Source organism: Periplaneta americana, chromosome 6, assembly GCF_040183065.1.
Source record: "Periplaneta americana isolate PAMFEO1 chromosome 6, P.americana_PAMFEO1_priV1, whole genome shotgun sequence".
NCBI classification, from domain to species: domain Eukaryota; kingdom Metazoa; phylum Arthropoda; class Insecta; order Blattodea; family Blattidae; genus Periplaneta; species Periplaneta americana.
Window position 1 is genome coordinate 97,474,422 of NC_091122.1, and position 19,668 is coordinate 97,494,089.

Sequence of the window (19,668 nt, forward strand, 5' to 3'; positions counted from 1 at the left end):
CTACGGTTTGTTTATGGTGATCATCATCGGACGCACATCGCCGGCGATTATAAATGCTGGCGATGATTGTCAGGAAGTGGTTTCTTTATCAGTGTAAATCGCTGTCAATTCTCATTTGTTTTGCTACTTTAACTCGATTAAATATTTCTACATGGCCTTCTCTAAAAATCGATTATTGAACATGTATGGAGTGATATGCGTCCTGAATTTGCTTCAGAAGCAACCTCCAGCGTTCTGCACCGCGTCCAACAACCATCGCTGTAAAGAAACAGTGCGCATTCATTTTAACAGCCAGCAACTCCAAGCAATGATCGCCGTAAACAAACTGCAGCTTTAGACTACCTACAATTCAGCCAGACTTCGCAAAGCGACTTCAACCATTCCACTAATAATTTTATAAGTATAAAAAACTTGTTTAACACTAGAAGAACCAACCGATCATTTGACTCATTTCGATATTTAATTTATTTGTACCTCCTCTGTGTATTTGCTCATCAAGCTAGTCCTTCAGGACTTTTATTGAATTTACTCTTTTTAGATCCTCTGAAAATGTCAAGTCCCTATCATTATTTATGAGGGTAAGAGTACAGTTACCTAGAAGGACGAACATAGATCATTTTTACTGGTCTGCACTGTCTTATTTTCATGCAGCAGCAAACTACAAATATTGCTGTTTTATGATCGTCTTACGCCTTCTAATAATGAACTCAATAGGCCTACATTGTCCCCATGTGACAAGCTTACTGAATGCATGTGGCAAGTCTTTCATATTACCGAAAATATTCCCTTTATATAGACTGGTTGATACTCAAAACATAAGAACGACAATAGGGAGTTTATAACCGCTTTCCTGTGACATTACAATATAGTCAATATATTCTGGATAACAGCGGTAATTCTTTTGGCAACTGTGTGAAGTATTTCATTAATCTATCTCAAGATTTCTATTTGCCATGTACTGTAGTTATTTTGCAAATATGGCACGAAAGGGTTTGAGCGATGAACTTCTGTTATGAAAGATTATGAGTGATGAAGAATTCTGCATTATTTAGAAACACTGTCAGAAATACATTCGGAAAGAGAGGCTATCCAGTTAGTGTTTGTGACGAAGATGAAAATGAGACTGGTGATTTTAATTATATCTCGCGAGATTATATATTCCAGCAGTGTCCAGGAAACCAGGGAGAAAGACCTGTCAGATTGGAGGGTGTCACAGGAGAAATAAGACATCACATGTCTGCGCAAAGTATAACAAATTCTGAAAGAATTATGTATGTGTGTGCAAAGTGTAGAATCATGTCCATGTGTGTGTACAAGATGTGATTATAATAATCAATAGACTATAGATAAATTCAGAAAACACAAAATATATATGTCAAAAATATTTAATATAAAATTGAGTGAACATGATGTTAAGAACAGAATTGCATTTGAGAAATGGCAGAATTAATATGCTAGTACTTATACACAGTTAATAAAACAAATTTTCTTCATCTACACATAACAATTTCTTCTTAGAAGAAGAGTGTATTGTGGTCTCAAATTTTGTTCTGAAATTATTAACTCGCAACGCTTTAATTATACCCACTAAGTCTGTAGTAAGACGATATTTCAAATGAAAGCTGCTAATGAGACAGAAATTTAGGATAAAACGCGCATGTCAAAATGACCGGTGCTGGTCGTACTAGGTAGTTTGAAAGTCCCAGTCTTTGTAATGTTAATTTTAGCAGCAAAAGAAACATCCCACTGGAAACCGTATGGTTTCATTTTTGACAGTAAAGATATGATAAAACATGAAATAACCTTGTATTTGTATATTATATTCAAAACTTAAAACTGATATTTAATATAGCTACCAACTTATTAAGGGTAGTTAATTCACTACATTATGCAAATGTTTAATGAGTACAAAATGATTACCAGATTATTACAGGAAACACTGGAGGTCCGCCAAAATGAAATGTAAGCTTCAAAGAGTTCATCACACACCATATTTGGAAACCACTGATTTAGGTTATGGCAAAATATAAGGATAATAAATAACGACTATAAGATGCAATGTTGCAAATGTAAGATATTTACAGGGCAAAAATAGAGCACAATACATTAACAGAAAATAATATATAAATTATGAGGAATATTTACAGAAATTATCTTTGAGAAAATAAGAGACGATACATGGAGACATTATTCATTTAAGATAAATAATGATAAAAACAATAATACGTTAGCATTAAATAAGTGCAAAATAAGTGTTTGTTGCTTGAATAGTGGTGCGAAATTACATGTTGAGGATGTAATGTAATTAATGGAACACACTGAACATCTGGATTGCGGTAAATAAAACATTTTTATGCTTACAACGGGGCTCAGCATCACACCAGAAGCGGAATTTCTTCACCGATAGCGCATGCGTAATAAAGGGAGCCGAGGGTGACTTTTATCGTCTCGTCTTCAATTCCTGCAGCTTGGAAAAAAGCAATCATTGTACCAATTAAAAAAAAAAAATCTACTCATGATGTTAATAGTTATCGACCAATAGCACTATTAAGCATGATAGCAAAAACTATGGAGTCAATAATCTCCAACAGATTAACTTGGTATTTAGAATTCCAAAATGTTTTATCGCCAAGACAAGCCAGCTTTCGACTACTACACTCTACTAATGAACAAGTCATACACCTCGGCCAAGAAATGAAAGACAGTTTTAGCAGGAAAGAAGATACCTTGGCAATATTTATTGACTTTCAATTAGCATACGACTGTATTTGGAGAAATAAATTATTACTAGAACTCCAGAAATTAGGTGTCTCCAGCAATATGTTCAGATGGAAGTCAAAGATTCAAACATATTGAGGTCTACCTCGGTGCACCATCCTCAGCACAACTTTACTCAATATTTATATAAATGACTTACCCCCTCCCTATTAAAGGAATCAAACATGAAAACAGCACTATTTGCAGATGATATAGTTTTGTGGACTTCTGGATCTCACAGATATAGAGACAAAATTCAAAATTCTACTCTTAAAGCTCTAAATCAACTACATGAATGGAACACAACAAATTTGATGACACTTAATTTAAGCAAAAGTAACTACCAAATATTTTCACTTGGTAAAAAAAAAATAATTCAATATCCACTACAATGGCCAACATCTTCCTAGAACTTATGAATCCAAGTATCTTGGAGTTATTTTCGACAGTACGTTAACATGGAACAACCATTTGAAATACATTTCTGAAAAAGCTCGTAAAAGATTCTCCCTTCTGAAAAAACTAGCAGGAAAGAAATGGAGTTGCTCTAAAAATACTATGAACACTCCATACAAAATGTTTATAGTCAGTGCTGACATACTGCGGAGAAATTTTAATTACTTTACCTTTCATAAACGAAATAGAACATATTCAAAACCAAGCTCTCAGACTCATTACTAGTGGAATCAAAACAACTCCAATAGATTCTATGAGATTCCTCACTAATATTAACAGAATCAAAATGACAATAGAAGAAAAAGCACTGATTCAATATGAAAAACTTATCAGATTACCAGGAAACAATTGGCATTCATACAGTCCTCTCTGTAGATTAATAACTCAAAAAAGTTTCATATCCATGGTTCAAGAATTAAAACAGAAAATCAACATCCCGAGTTTAAAAGGAAACTTACAAATTAAACAAAACCCTTTAACTCTATTAAATATAGAGTATAATCTAAATTTAGCAGAAGAAATACTGAAATCAGAAGTAAACACTAAAATAATGAAACAATTGTCTTTAGAGACAATTAATATTAGGTACTCTCCACAAAACTGGCTTCATACACCGACTGATCCTTGATTTCCAGGGAACAAGGTGCAGGTGTTATGTGCTGTCTCTTCTCACTTTATAGATCTCTTGGATATGGAACACGTTTTGATGGAGAAATCATTGCAATAAGTGAAAGTCTCAAGAATTTTCTATGCCACATCAATAAATTTAAGAATGCAGTTATATTGTCAGACTCCAAAGCAGCTACCCTATCAATAGTTTCTAGATGCACACCTTCATCTCAAACAGCAGAAATAACTAAAATGCTCTCTCAATTAATAACACTCAATAAAAGAATTGTATTCCAATGAATACCATCCCATTGTGGAATCCTGGGAAACGAGAATGCGGATGCTATAGCAAAGAAGGGCATCACTGCTACTTACAGACCTGTTACTAAATCTACGTGTCCATGCCTGTGGAGTAACGGTCAGCGCGTCTAGTTGCGAAACCAGGTGGCCCGGGCTCGAATCCTGGTCGAGGCAAGTTACCTGGTTGAGGTTCTTTCCGGGGTTTTCCTTCAACCCAATTCGAGCAAATGCTGGGTAACTCTCGGTGCTGGACCCTGAACTCATTTCACTGGCATTATCACCTTCATTTCATTCAGATGCTAAATAACCTGAGATGTTGATACAGCGTCGTAAAATAACCCAATAAAATAAAAAAATCTACATATTGCTCTGTGAAAAGATTTATTAAATCTACGTACTTGGACTTCAACAAACAAAATTTGATAACACTATCTAAAGTAGGGATCCCATTCATCCCATTTTACCCAGGACAGTGCCATTTCTTTACGAAAAGTCCCACCATCCCAAAAACATTTTTCAGGACAGGAAAATGTCTCGCTCTTTCTCGGTCTCAAAAAAGGGAATTACTTGTGAGTATCCTAACAAAAAATAGAGACAACTACAGTGTTAGATCGTGATTATCTCTGAGCATGTGAAAAACAGATGTGTAAAAATTACTATGATCTGATGAAAACAAAATACAAGTAGTTCAGTAGCAAGTACTTCCGTTTAATACTTTAATAATTAAACTTTAATTAGTTCATAATGTTGAGATTCTTTCCTTTTTTTTTTTTGTATGTCCCACTTTTTTACAAAATGTCCCATGTTTTTACTGAGGTATTTTTCAAACGTCCAGGTTTTCAAATAAAATAAAATGGGGACCCTAATCTAAAGGGAAAAAATGGAACACTCTGTGTTCATAATCCAGTTAATTCCCGATTTACCACGCAAATCGTCTGTAGCTGCATTTAGATTGGCCACAGGCCATAAATGTTCGGCCAAACACTTGCATAGAATTGGAATATATCAGTCCCCTAACTGCCCATTGTGCAAATCAAACCAAGAAATGGATTCGGAACACCTCAAAATCTGTGCTTCAGTGGCTGACCATGACAATATCTTTGAAAAATATTGGAGTGCAAGAGGTCAAATGACTTTATTGTCAAATGCCTGGCATTAGAAAACAACAAAAAATAATTAAAGTTGTCTCCCTAGCATTGTAGGTGACTATAAAACGTACAGAAAAATACAATAAAGAAATTTCACTTTAAAGAAGAACATAACATCTAGGTTACATGATTTGAAGGAAACAATAACACTGGTCTGCATTTTGAAACTTTTTTTTTGTTGCGTTTTCCATCCGATATGAGATTCTTAACGATTTTTTGTGCTGAATTCGAAAATAATCTCCAATTTCCTCCAACATGTCAGGTTTCGTGCAATCATAAAAATGTGAATATATGCTAATAAATTAATTACTACCTAGAAATGAAGTTGTAGCATCGTGAAACAACATGAAAATTATTTCCAACAAGTATTTTGTGAGAAAAAACTGAACTACAATTTGCTATTAATCATTAACTATTACATTCATAACCTTACCTCATTATTGCACTTCAAATTTCCTCCTTTTTGACCTCCTCGAATGTTGTACAGAGCAGTTCATTTTCAACATCCAGCAATCAGCCACCATGTTTCCACTCCACTTCCCTTGATATCACAATCGCATTTTTTGATAACTTGGTGAAATCTTTCACGTTGTTCCTCACTACAATCTCCTAAATTATCAGGAAAATAATTTAGATAGGAATGAAGGAAATGTACTTTGACAGTCATGTTGCAACTAATCTGTTTGGAACTCTATAACATCTCTTTTACTATGTTAACATAATGGATATTTTTTATTTCCAAGGAGCTTAAAAACTACGTTTCTGAACACATTCCAGGTACGGTACTATTCTTTATATTTCCACTCATAGTATTCTCGAACTGCCTGTCCATCAATTTTCGAATTTGTGAGTCAATGAAATATCAACTTACATGTTTTCATAGATTAATAAGAGAAATTTAACACAAATGTATTTAAAGCATTCACAGTCTTTATCTAGAGCTTCCACAAATTGTTTCATTAAACCTAATTTCACATGTTTCTACAGTTCTATGAAACAACACTATTATTCCATACTCTCGTGGAAAAATGATAACTGCTGACACACTTTACTTTTACATGACACTGAACAACACAAAACTGAACCCCCAAGTTTAAAACAAGTTTTAAAGGTATGTAGATTATCTCTGAAAGGTTTTAAATGTGTAGTTTCGCACCCCCTATAAATCTGTATATCTGACCCTGTGTCAATTAACTCCCTCATTGTTTGTTTCAATAGCAAGCCCTTAAAAGGGTAAATATTTCCTTCAATAAATTTTTATGACCTGAAAACACAGGGATTTCAACTTTCTGTTTATAGATGATGTTGGGTGGAGACAGATAAGAATTTTCAAGAATAAATAACGGATGTGTTACCTGCAGTTTATTTTAAGCTAATAAAAGGACGGAAATAAATGAGATCGAGATAGAGATTAAAGCAAGAATTAATGAAGGAAATAAATGCTATAAAGCACTGGCACATCTCTTTAGGAAAAGATATTTGTCACAGATGTTAAAAGAAAGATTATATAAAACAATTATAAAACCTATTGTGACATATGGATCAGAGTCATGGACTTTAACAGACAAGTCAAAAAAGCAACTAATGACTTGGGAAAGGAAAATACTTCGAAGAATTTACGGTCCAATATATGAAAATGGCATATGGAGAATTCGAAAAAACTCTGAAATTGAGAACAAATATAATACACCAGACATTGTGGCAACAATAAGATCAAGAAGATTGAGATGGATGGGACAAGTACAAAGAATGAGCCAGGATAGAGTGGTGAAGAAGATTTTAGAAGGAAAGATGGAAGGCAATAGAAAGAGAGGAAGACCCAGCTTAGATGGAGTGATGATGTGGAAAATGATTTGAGACAGCTGGGAGTAAGAAGGTGGAGAAACAAGACTTTGGATCGAGACATATGGGCATCTATCACAAAGGAAGCCGAGGCTAAACTCAAAGGGCCGCAAAGCTATAGGATGATGATGATGATGATGATGAAAAGGACGGAAATAATAAAATTAGACTTCACTCAATATAGAAGGAAGAACAGTCTTTCACATTTCAAGTAATAAAATTGCAGTTATGAACTGTCATGCCTTTCAAATAATTGTTTTTAACAAATGTCAAGCGGAGAAAAATAATAATTACTTACTATATTATGAAAAAGATTAGAAACACAGAGTTTCTCATTCAGAAACACTATTGGGTCATTCCATGCAAAAAAGTATGTTTTTGAACCAAGATGTTTCATAAGTTAAAAATATTGTAGTAGGTTATTTTGAAGGTTCTAAATATGAATTTCACGCAATATTATATTTATATCCTTCACCTACATAGAATTGGAATATATCAGTCCCCTAACTGCCCATTGTGAAACTCAAACCAAGAAATGTATTCGGAACACCTCAAAATCTGTGCTTCAGTGGCTGGTCATGATAATATCTTTGAAAAATATTGGAGTGCAAGAGGTCAAATGACTTTATTGTCAAACGCCTGGCATTAGAAAACAACAAAAACATATTTATATCCTTCATAGTTTGGCAGTAATCTGCATTTAAAATATTGGTTTAACAAAGAACACGGTTTCATTCATTGAAGTTTTCTTACTATGTAAAGGAAGATGGAAAAATCATTTCAATGCAATTCGAAAAAGAAGAGCCTTGTTTATAAATGCCCTTAAAATGAAAAAAATATATAATTTTTTAAATAGTTACGCACCGTAAAATAATTAAAAAAAATATAGAACACAAAATGCACCTCATTTTTACAGACGAAAAAACGTGTTTAATTCTTTAGGGTATATTGATTCCACTGTGAAGATTTCAGAATGCAGACTTAAATATCATGTCAGTTTTTAATAAAAATAACGCACCGGAGCAAAGGAGCTCAGCAGATAGGCTCTCCCATTGTACAGAATGTTGCGCGATCAAGGTCAGGGAGACAGTCGTTTGAGATTACTCATCCTTACGAAGTCTCACGAATGCTGCGACCGCCAGACACAGCAAGCGATTATCGACCATCGGAACAAAGATTAATAATTTTATTAATTTAATTATTCATAGGTTTTTTGAGATTATGAAATAAAACTTGGGAGATGGATTAGGAATAAGATTTTCTTTAATACGAATGAAATTCGCATGCATTTAAATTGGTGCAGTCGAATATAAAACTATTTCTTTTTTTCAATGAGGCATTTTTATGAGCATGCCTTAATATTATTCGGATTAGTCTTTAAGGGTGCTATTCATAGACATTTCGCAGCACGCACTACGAGCATACTAAGCTAGCCCCGGCTATCCACTGGTTACGTGTACAGAATTCAAATCATATCCTATCGCTAACACTGGTTTATGAATACGAAAAACACTGATCATGCACCAAAAACCCGTGCTAAAAATGTCTATGAATACAGCCCTATGGTATTAAAATATGTTTATTCAGGTTTATAATGGCGTCTGTTTACTTTTGATGACACTTCATATAGGGTGTCTAGAATATTTTAAATGATGGATAACATGTAACTGTCACCCATTTTTCAGTCATCCATATGACAAAAATATTAATGATATGATGGTCATAGCTGGCAGTTTAATTTATTTTCATAATAACATTATTATATTAAAAGCCCAAAAAAATTCATGATCGCTGGCATATTCTTAAAATTTTGTATGGAATGACCCTATTTCTTTTTCAAAACAGCAAAACACATGTAAACCAGTGTAAAAAAAAAAACCCTCAGTAGATCACAAATGATTATGCAACAGATGCAAGAAATTTTACAAGATAATTCCACAAATTTTAATAATGGTTTCGTTTGAAATGCTAAAAGAACGTAAAAAATTATTTGTGAAATTGAAGCTTGCAGTGTGGGTGCCAAATGGAGACCTTTAACCTCCCATGCAATTACAGGTAAGTTATAACTCTCACTAAAGCGAGAGATGCATGGTCTCCTCCTCTGCATTCGTGCACATAGTTTGATTACATTCTCTTCAAAGAAAACTGTTGGATCACGAAGAAGGTCTCATTTCACTGTTTCCTTGATGGCTACTATGACAACTTTGGTGATGACTTCCATCTGCATTGAGGCAATATACTTCTTCATACACCTCCCAATCTTGTTTTCGAAGGGCTATGCCAATGGCTGATCGAACTTTGTTATGGCGGGATTTTTCAACAACTCACTCTCTTTACAGCTGTCAAGTACATGGACAAATTCCTCACAAACCAGATCTCTATACAGTGATGTATGCCGACTTCTTCCAGGTACAGACCTAACCACTGATGTGTTACAGAACATTTTGATGGCATTTGTCCATTGCGAGCAGGAGAGGCCTATCCTATTGATCACTCAGAAGTTGGTATTGTGACTCTCTTTGTAGACTGAAATACCTTTACTTTTGTGGAGGAGTTTGCACCAATTTTCAAAAGATTGTTTCTCATTTTGTTCCTTAGTCAATGATCTGTTTTTGTAAAGGTGTCTTCATTGCATGGGATATTAAAATTTAACAATATCGCTTTCTCTACCTCTCCATCTAGATTTCTACATAAGGAAAGACATTCATCAAGAAGGATATTTAATCTTTCAGCAATGTTATACTGCAGAGCGACATGTCATTTGGTAAACCAATCATTTCTTTTATGGTTGATTTACTTTATCAGTTATTCACAGTATAGAGTAACGCAAAGTCAATTTTTTTCTTACACAATAATTTATCACAAATTTATTGTTCAAAATATCACAATATTTTCTTACAACTATTAACTAAAAAGGAGAAACTGAATTTCGATCAATAAAGTAAGATATTGTCAATACTAGTTCCTAAAATAATGTCTTATTTGCTTATAAATGGCTTTTAAAGAACCTGGAGGTTCATTGCTGCCCTAACATAAGCCTGCCATCAGTCCCTATAATGAGCAAGATTAATCCAGTCCTTAGCATCATATCCCACCTCCCTCAAATTCATTTTAATATTATCCCCTCATCTATGTCTCGGCCTCCCCAAAGGTCTTTTCCTCTCAGGACTTCCAACTAACACTATATGCATTTCTGGATTCACCCATATATACAGTCAGGGGCGAAGCTGAAGGGTAATCTGTGAGCCTTAGAATACCCATTGGATTTTCAAGAAATAAGCGCATTTACATTTTCCTGTTTTCATTGGTATAGGTAAATGAAATCTCTCTAGTATTACACTCTCTAGTTATGGAAGGATTGACGCCAGCTCCTCGGCATGGAACCAGTGCATAACTACAATGTGGACTACTCACTGAATGATACTGTTTCAAACCAGGCTCGGTACAGCAGATAGAAAAAGCATATGCACATGTGCCAACTGGAGTGCTTGCATACATCACTAATGCTAGACAGCTCTGTGAAGAGCCTAGACTCTGAACGTGTTGCCGACCTGGATGGCTCATGCGGTAGGGGCACGGCATGTCTCTATTGCTTGGTCCAAAAGGTTGCGGGTTTGAGTCCCACCTTGGGCATGGGTGTTGTGTACGTACTAGTTTAAGAAAGCTGGAAAACAGAAAACAGAAAAAGAGAAAAGAAAAAGGTAATAGAAAGGGTCACAAAAAAAAACGTGTCATTCAGCATTACTAACCTCAATACTAGCGAGTCTGCTACAAACGTCTCGAAATTCAGCTACAAATACCAAAATGAAGCCACACATATTCAGAAACAGAATCCACGACCTATGCTATAGTTACAATGTTGGAAGACAGATGTGTTGGATATGTCATTCATTAATTTAGGGCCAGTTCATTTTTGTTGCATAGACAACTCCCAATAAAGACACTGTCAGGTTTCGGCAAATTCACGAAACCAGGAATTGACCGTTAAACAATGGGCGCAATTCACATAACAGGAAAAGAAAACTGAAAATAATAAAGTTTTCCTTGCCATACATAATGGTCGCAGTGTCTGGAATTCAGTCCTACCTTAAATTTTCTATTATGCTTTCGTAATTTTTTTGAAGCGAGAAACTTCTTATAGCTATTAGAGTGTGAGAAAATAAAATTTGATAGAAGAACATGTTTACACATAAAATTGAGTACTGTATTCACAAATGATCATTCGATCAAATCTCATTCGGCTACACTTTCCCATTCGACTACGACCATTCTGCTAAAAGCTACGTTTAGCCGAATTTGGCCATAGTTGGCAACGCTGCAATCTGTCAGTGAGTGAGAAATTATGGTATTAAAAAAAAGTATCGCAGATCTTTTTGGCCCCTGAAATTTTAAATGTTAAACAAAGAAGCGAGTCACTATCCAACTTGTATGTCTCCCAACCAGCTGCAGCCCCCTACAGATACCATCCTGCCAAATGCCGTGACAGTAGAAGTACACTCAGAACTCGTGTAAATAGACCTATAATGCCGATAAGTTAAGAAAACCAAATCTAATAAAACATTACAGACTGTGCGTTTATTGTTGTTAGAAAATTTTGCTACTACACTATCACTACTGCTTTCATTGTAATTTGTTATTATGATCTCCATCCTATCTATCCTCTTATCATTGTGACTTCTATGTATATAGTTATCTTCCCTGTAGAAAATTAAATTATGGTTTATTTAACGACGCTTGCAAATGCGGAAAATATTATTTGTTTACATTGACCACTTATACATTGTGTTGCAAATGAAATGTACATCAAATATCAGCATTTGCAATCATGAAGTGAAACTTGCTATAACAAATGTAAAATCTCTTGAGGAGTGGATCAAAGATGCCAAGGCACTCAGGCAGGATCAGGATAATTTATGACACTACAAGTCCTAGCTTTTGAAATAATTGATACCATAGTGATACAGATGGAATTGAGATTTGAAGATCTTAAAAACTTTAATTTTGTTGAATTACTCGATGAAAAACAGTTCCCTGCTTATAGATCAGTGTTTCCGTTACCTAAGTTGAGTGCATTGGTAAAAAAGTATCCATACTTTGACAGTGAACAGCTACAAAATGAACTAACGAACGTTTATTCTGACCAAACAAAGCATTTGCCTGCAGGTTTGTTGCTGAAATATTTTTTGAACAATGGCCTATCTATCAAGAAACAGTGCGGCTCATAAGATTGATTCTCACCTTCCCTGTATCTACTGCTTTGAGTGAACGAAGTATGAGTGCACTGAAGAGAGTTAAGACATTTTTAAGAAACTCCATGTCAGATTCTAGACTGAGCAATTTGAGTACTCTGGCTATTGAGAAGAGTTTGTTAAACAGTCTTTCCAGGGACGACATCTTCAAAGAATGCATCATTGACAATTTTGCAGAGTGAAAAACATGCCGACTAGAATTTATCTACAAAAAATATAAGGTATGAACTTTAGAATACCCAGTCGCATTAATGTAGCTTCGCCACTGCATATAGTACTACATGCCTGCCCATCTCAAACATCAGGATTTAATGTTCCTAATTATGTTAAGTGAAGAATACAATGTGTGTAGTTCTGTGTTGTGTAACTTTCTCTATTCTTCTGTAACTTCATCCCTCTTAGCCCCAAATATTTTCCTAAGCACCTTATTCTCGAATACCCTTAACCTTTGGAACAGAATGAGAGTTCAAATTTCACAACCATACAGAACAACTGGTAATATAACTGTTTTATAAATTCTAACTTTCAGCTTTTTTGAGAGCAGACTGGATGACAAAAGCTTCTCAATCGAATAATAACAGGCATTTCCCATAGTTATTCTCTGTTTAATTTCCTCTCAAGTGTCATTTATATTTGTTACTGTTGCTCCAAGGTACTTGAATTTTTCCACCTATTCAAAGGATAAATTTACAATTTTTATATTTCCATTTCGTACTATGTTCTGACCACGATACATAATCATATACAGTAAAATCCCTCATAACTGGCACCCAAATAACCGGCAATACCGAAACAATGGCACTTTTGAATGGGCGAAAAAAAAAAAAAGAGTTAAAATCTGCCAGATTGCCACAGTGTGGGCTATCAGTTTTGCCACATTAGGAAGTTCGCACGAACTTTCATTTTCAGTGAATATTCGAACATAATATTTTTGTATTATTCGTGTTGTGTGATGTGTTTTAATAAAGTAAATCCGCAGTTTTTATGTTTATTTAGTTATGTTTGGGCTGCCAATGTTGCCACATTAGGAAGTTCGCACGAACTTTCATTTTCAGTGAATATTCAAACCTAGAAATAGTGTATTATTTGTGTTGTGTGATGTGTTTTAATAAGGAAAATCCACACACTTTTTATGTTTATTCAGTTATGAGCACGTGATAGAGAAATAAGCTTCATAAAGCTGCAGTGTCAACATTTGGCACCATGAAATACAAACTTTTTTTGTATATACCGGTATTTATTCAATTAGCCGGCAAAATCTCGTATCTGAAACTAGCCTGATCCCTTTGGTGCCGGTTAAGAGGGATTCTACTGCACTTTGTTTTTTCGGGGTTTACTTCCAAACCTAACTCCTTACTTGCTTCAAGTAAAATTCCCGTGTTTTCCCTAATAGTTTGCGGATTTTCTCCTAACATATTCATGTCATCTGCATAGATAAGCAGATGATGTAACCCATTCAATTCCAAACCCTCTCTGTTATCCTGGACTTTCCTAATGGCATATTCTAAAGCAAAGTTAAAAAGTAGAGATGGTAATGCATCTCCTTGCTTTAGCCCACAGTGAATTGGAAAAGCATCAAACATAAACTGGCCTATACTGACTCTGCTCTATATGTTTCACATTTAAATTAATCGAACTAGTTTCTTGGGAATACCAAATTCTCTCTTAACTGAGTCATATGCCTTTTTGAAATCTATTAATAACTGATGTACTGTATTCTTTATACTCCCATTTTTCCTCCAATATCTGTCTAAAACTGATGTACTTTACCCTTATACTCCGATTTTTTTTCCAATATCTCCAAAAACTTATGATCAATAGTCGATCTATTATGCCTACAACCACATTGATGATCCTCAATAATTTCATCTACAATACATATGGAGTTAATCTTCTCAAAAGAATATTGGAAAACATTTTGTATGATGTCAACGAAAGTGATATTCCTCGAAAGTGACTACAGTTAGTATTTCCCCTCTTCTTAAAGACAGGTACAATTATGGACTCCTTCCATTGCTCTGGTACAATTTCCTTTTCCCAAATAGCAAGTACAAGCTTATAAATTTCGCTAGATAATTCGCTTTCACCATCTTGTATTAATTCTGCGGGAATTTGATCGATACCTGGAGATCTGTACTTTTTCAGCTTTTCTAACACAATTTCGACTTTAGAAAGTGTGGATTCGGGTATAAGTAGCTCAGCCCTAAAATAATGTTGAGGATTCTTTAAAGCGAAGTTAATTGTGAATTCTAATAATCAAATTAATTAAACATATAAAAGTTGTTTTGTATTTAATTTATTATGCTTACAATAAACAAATACAGACTTCGATCAAAACAAAGTTCTATGAGCAATATTACCAATAAAAATTAACAGGTATCTTGCCATGGAGCATAGGGTTGAGTTTGAATTTCAATTGGACTGATTACCTTGTTAGGTCTTTTGAGAGGTTTTCTCCAACTATACAAGGCAAATATCAAGTTATCCCATGGCAAATCCTTTGATTCATCTCACTATCACTAATTCCATTGATAGTAGATAATCATTAATCACACATTTGAAACAGTGTCGTAAAAGAAATTATTTTTCTAACTTAGCACTCACTCCGCTATGTTAAAATAATTGAGCTATTTTAATTAAATTACATACCATATAATATCTACTTATAAAAAAATACCTTCTAATGGAACCTGAAAGGACATATTATCAGTGGTATGTACACCTCCATTTGGAAAGCACTTACCTATGTAATGTAGTGTCTAAAATAAGTTCCACAAGATAAATGCTGATAACTAAAGAAAACTTTATACAATATTCATCTTTCACATTCACCTCAATGACACACTAATAAATAGTATATAAATTTTATCATGTACACTGGTGTTCAAAGATACCTGACCTCTACTAATCGAAAGTGAACGAATATAACAGTCATTGTCGCCAATAGTACATAAATATACCCGCATTATAGGATTAAAAATTTCATCTCCCTTTGATATTGTAAAAATACTACGTTTAGCAGGAAACTGCTGATACTGTGAATTATGAGAATAATTTACACTTAATCTACATCATCATTTTCTTCAATACTTTTTTTACCCATCCCAATAATATTGTCATCCATTGACAACTAGCAGAACTATTTCGAAGTTTGTCAATTTGTTATATCTTTGGTTCTGACTTATCCTATGGTCAGAAAGCTTGCTTACACGATCAGAAAATTGTTGGTCAGATATCTTTGAACACCAATGCACCAAGCATATATATAACATTAAATTATAAAAGTAATAGACATTTTTGCAATGCAACACTTCCATCATGTAATTAGTACCGGAATATAAAAAAACTTTACTTAATGTGACAAGCAAGAGCTAAACAACACTGTAAAGTATTTTATAGATATTGAACACGATACAGATGTTTTGCTACATATGAAATTAAATTTTCCAGTAATGTAAGAATAGTAGTTCTTGCAATTTAAACCAAACTCTAAATTTTATTCATGAACTTTTTGTTGCACTTTTATCTGTCAAATTTCACATAAATTGCTTCTATACAACTCTTCAGAATTCACAGTTTCTGCAAAATTAAAAATTAAACAGCTTGACACACAGAACATTCTCCCATTCATACTCTTTGCACAAATGTGTTTGGCTGGCATTCTGAGACTAGTGAATGACTCTTCTCTGGTAACAAATACTCGATAGATGTTTGATTGATGGTTCAGTGTTAAATTGATACTTCCTAGTTATGAAAAAATGTTATGTTTAAATTTCAAATTATTTCAAATGTAGGTCAACTTTTTATTATTGTTTCAGTTCCAATATTTTAACTATACAGCAGAGAATATTCTTAAATTAATTCTGTTAATCGAATATTTTGGATGCAGAAAGAGAAATGGGAAGTGGAATTAGACAATACCACAAAGAAGAAATTTCTGTATCCAACATCTGACGCTAGTCCAACATATATTCATTGGTTTATCGTATGGACCTGAAACTCGAATTTCGCAAGGAAGAGTCTAAGTTGGGAACGGACTCGTGGAAAATGCTTCGGTCTGTCTTGAGGTCCTTGCACACAAGTGGGAAGTACTGCACACGTCCACTGGACCATGCCTGCAACAGAATGTCATTCAAGTAGTGTTGAGTAACTAAATGACTAAATAAGATACCAGAAGAAAAAATGCTACACAATACTTCACAGAACTGATACTTACAATGGTAAGGTTGGCTCCCTCTGTAAAATTCTGCTGGAAACTGATGTAATTGGGTATTTCACCAGAAACTCCACGAACAAAACAACTGAAATATAAATTACATTCTGATGCAGTAGATATACTAATAATTTAAAATATGGTATCATATGCACAATCCTTCATCATATTCAGTCACACTAAAGAAAGCATTGCAATGCTCAGTCCGAACTTGGGACTAATGAAAATACAAGTCTTCATGAAAACTGAGTGGTTGTTAGCCTGAAGCCAAAACCACTCAATTAATTTTAATCACATTAAATAATCACAAATATGCTTCCAATAAATGTATTTATTCGTAAAATAATATTACCTTGAAAGGGTACTGAACTAAAAATAACATTCTGGGATGATATATTCTAAACAACATGCATTTAATTATACACACAATGGCGCAAACTGGACCCCTCTATACCTAATGCTTTCCAAGTAATATACCTCTAAACGTGGATACTGGTGATGTATGTGACATCACACTGCCACGCTGCACTGCAGTGAATCCACTTTTGCTTTAGTTACTCACGTTATATTCACTATAATTCATGTCCAAATCGCGAAAAATACTGTTCTTTTCATAACAAAACGTTAAGCAGTTGCGAGCTTATACACTGTAAGCCAAGGGTGCAGTAGTGGGACGTTAGCAGCAATGGTGGGACAGAATTCCTTTGCTCATATATTGAGAACCATGTGCTATTTTGAGTTGCGGTTTTCAGTGCTGTAATCAGCTCTCTGTTGTCTATAACACATGAAAAAATAATTTTTTTTGTTCAGTGCCCCTTTAACATTATGAACTTTTATATGCAAATAAAAATTCATTAGCTCTTCACAAATAAATTTAATTTCTGTTCATTAAACAGGCTAGAACTTTTCTTTTACACTGTATAGGCTACATACATAATGCAGTCAACAATCTTGTGAACTGGCGTCTATGCAGTGCTGTTGTGCAAGTGCCAGGTATATGTTGTAGACTGACAACAAGTGATTAGTCTATGTGCATGGTTCTGTGAATGTTGATAGCTTATGTGAAGTGTATTAGGCAAGAAAAAGGGTAGCAAAAATTGTAAAAATCTTCCAAGTCACGGAAAATTGATGTTGGAAGTATTTTGATCGTTTGAGAGTCATATACATAGGTACATTCCTTAGGCAGACAGCATACTGAATAGGACATCCTGTCTCAGACAGGACAGTTTTGTCTCGAACTGTTCTATGTGACGCTGATTACATGCAATTCTTATGAGACTGCAGACAAATGTCTGATGCAATATGCTGCAACCTCATAAAATGCATGTAATCACTGTCACATTGAACAGTCTGAGAAGACAGAATGTCTGATGCAGTATGCTGCTGGCCTTATGAGACTGGTGTTAACAAGGCATGATATCTTAACAAATTTATATCAGTTAATTTGTTCTAAACATCCTGACTTGTGTTGGAATGGTAATTGACTTTTGTTTCATGGTAACACCCCACCAAATCAGTCTATTCTTATTCTAAGTGTGTTAGATGAACAAAATATTGCAGTGTTCCTCATCCTCCATATGCCAATAACTTAAAAACTTTTAATTTTTTACTCGTTTTCTCCAATGAAAGAGCATTCAAAGAACTAAAATAAAAAGAGTTTTCAGAACTGTTTCCAGCTATAATACCCCCACTAAAAAAAAGTGCATCACACCAACAGAGTCCATTAAATTACTGACTCTTAATATGTATTGTTAGTCATGAAGAGTTCCTCGAAAATAAATTTGTTACTGTAAATGTACTACAGTCTATACAAAACTAGAAAGGTATTGACAGTTCTCTCTCGCACACACGGAAAGGAAACGATGTTGTGAAGTTATGCAGTGCAGCTCTTTGCGCTGCCTGTCTGCCGTGTCGGAACTAAGCAGCTGACATGAAATCGTAAACTCATAAATTTGTATCATACAGTAGTCTTTGACCAGACTAATATAATAATAACAACAACAATAATAATAATAATAATAATAATAATAATAATAATGTTAATGTTATAATGAATAATGTTATGTTTTATTTAACGATGCTCGCAACTGCCGAGGTTATATCAGCATCACTGGTGTGCCGGAATTTTTGTCCCGCAGTTCTTCTACATGACAGTAAAATTACTGACATTAGCCTGTCATATTTTAAGCACACTTAAATAATAATAATAATAATAATAATAATAATAATAATAATAATAATAATAATATAATAATAATAATAATAACAATAATAATAATAATAATAATAATAAACGTATGAATGAATGCAAATATAGTACATAGTGTGTAAAAGATAATTTCTCTCCATTAATACCTTACGACCATCGATTTTTTTATACTTGAAACCTAAATTCTTTAAGACGACGTGCACGGAAGAAAAACTGCCATGGAAAAGATTCGCATCTCGAAGCAAAGTTTGCAGCTTTTTTTAACGTAGGATGTTCCTCTTGTGAGTAATATAAATATACATGCCACCAGATTGCATCCTCCACTTTCCTTTTCTTTCCCAGGGTTTCAAGGCGGGAAGGTCCATCCTCTTGCTCGTTCAATTTAAATTTTTCTTTTCCTATTTTAATGATGGTGTTCTTTCCTATTTTGGGAGCCTCTGCAGTACTATTTACCACCTATTGTATAGGAATAAGAGGCCGCCGTTACTCTAGACCTCTTGCTGTCCCTTGTAGCACTCCTTTCTCCCTCTAAGCCCATGGTTCGTTTTGTGCCGCTAACTGCAGAAGTGATGCCTTGCGACATTGTATAAGTGAAACACACGGACACTATAATAGCGTTACAAATACACTCACAACTAAATTAAATTTAAAACTAAACTCAAACTAATCCTACCTTCATCAACAACAAAATATCTACGAAAACAATAGCCATGACAGAACACCAATAGGCCTACTTGCTGTAACAAGTAACGAAGATTCAACACTTCTGAACAAAGCACGTGCTCGCTGCGAAACAGTCGGCAACATTGGCCTGTTGTCATAGTCTCTGATTGGATAGTTTAAGCAGTTGCCATGATGATGCTTAGAAGCCGCTGAACTGTCAAT

General features: G+C 34.4%; 1 protein-coding gene across 5 annotated transcripts in view; it reads right to left on the reverse strand.

Annotated features, from left to right (window-relative positions):
- Positions 1 to 14,635: 14,635 nt before the first annotated feature.
- LOC138701527 (aladin-like) overlaps positions 14,636 to 19,668 on the reverse strand; it is a 28,909-nt gene continuing 23,876 nt past the window's right edge. For all 5 annotated transcript variants that reach the window (XM_069828520.1, XM_069828515.1, XM_069828519.1 and 2 more), the window contains 2 exons: positions 16,578 to 16,662; positions 14,636 to 16,476 (listed from right to left, as the gene is read on the reverse strand). In XM_069828520.1, the coding sequence (XP_069684621.1) occupies positions 16,342 to 16,476; positions 16,578 to 16,662 (220 nt within the window). In that variant the 3' untranslated portion in view covers positions 14,636 to 16,341. The remainder of the gene's footprint in view (positions 16,477 to 16,577; positions 16,663 to 19,668) is intronic.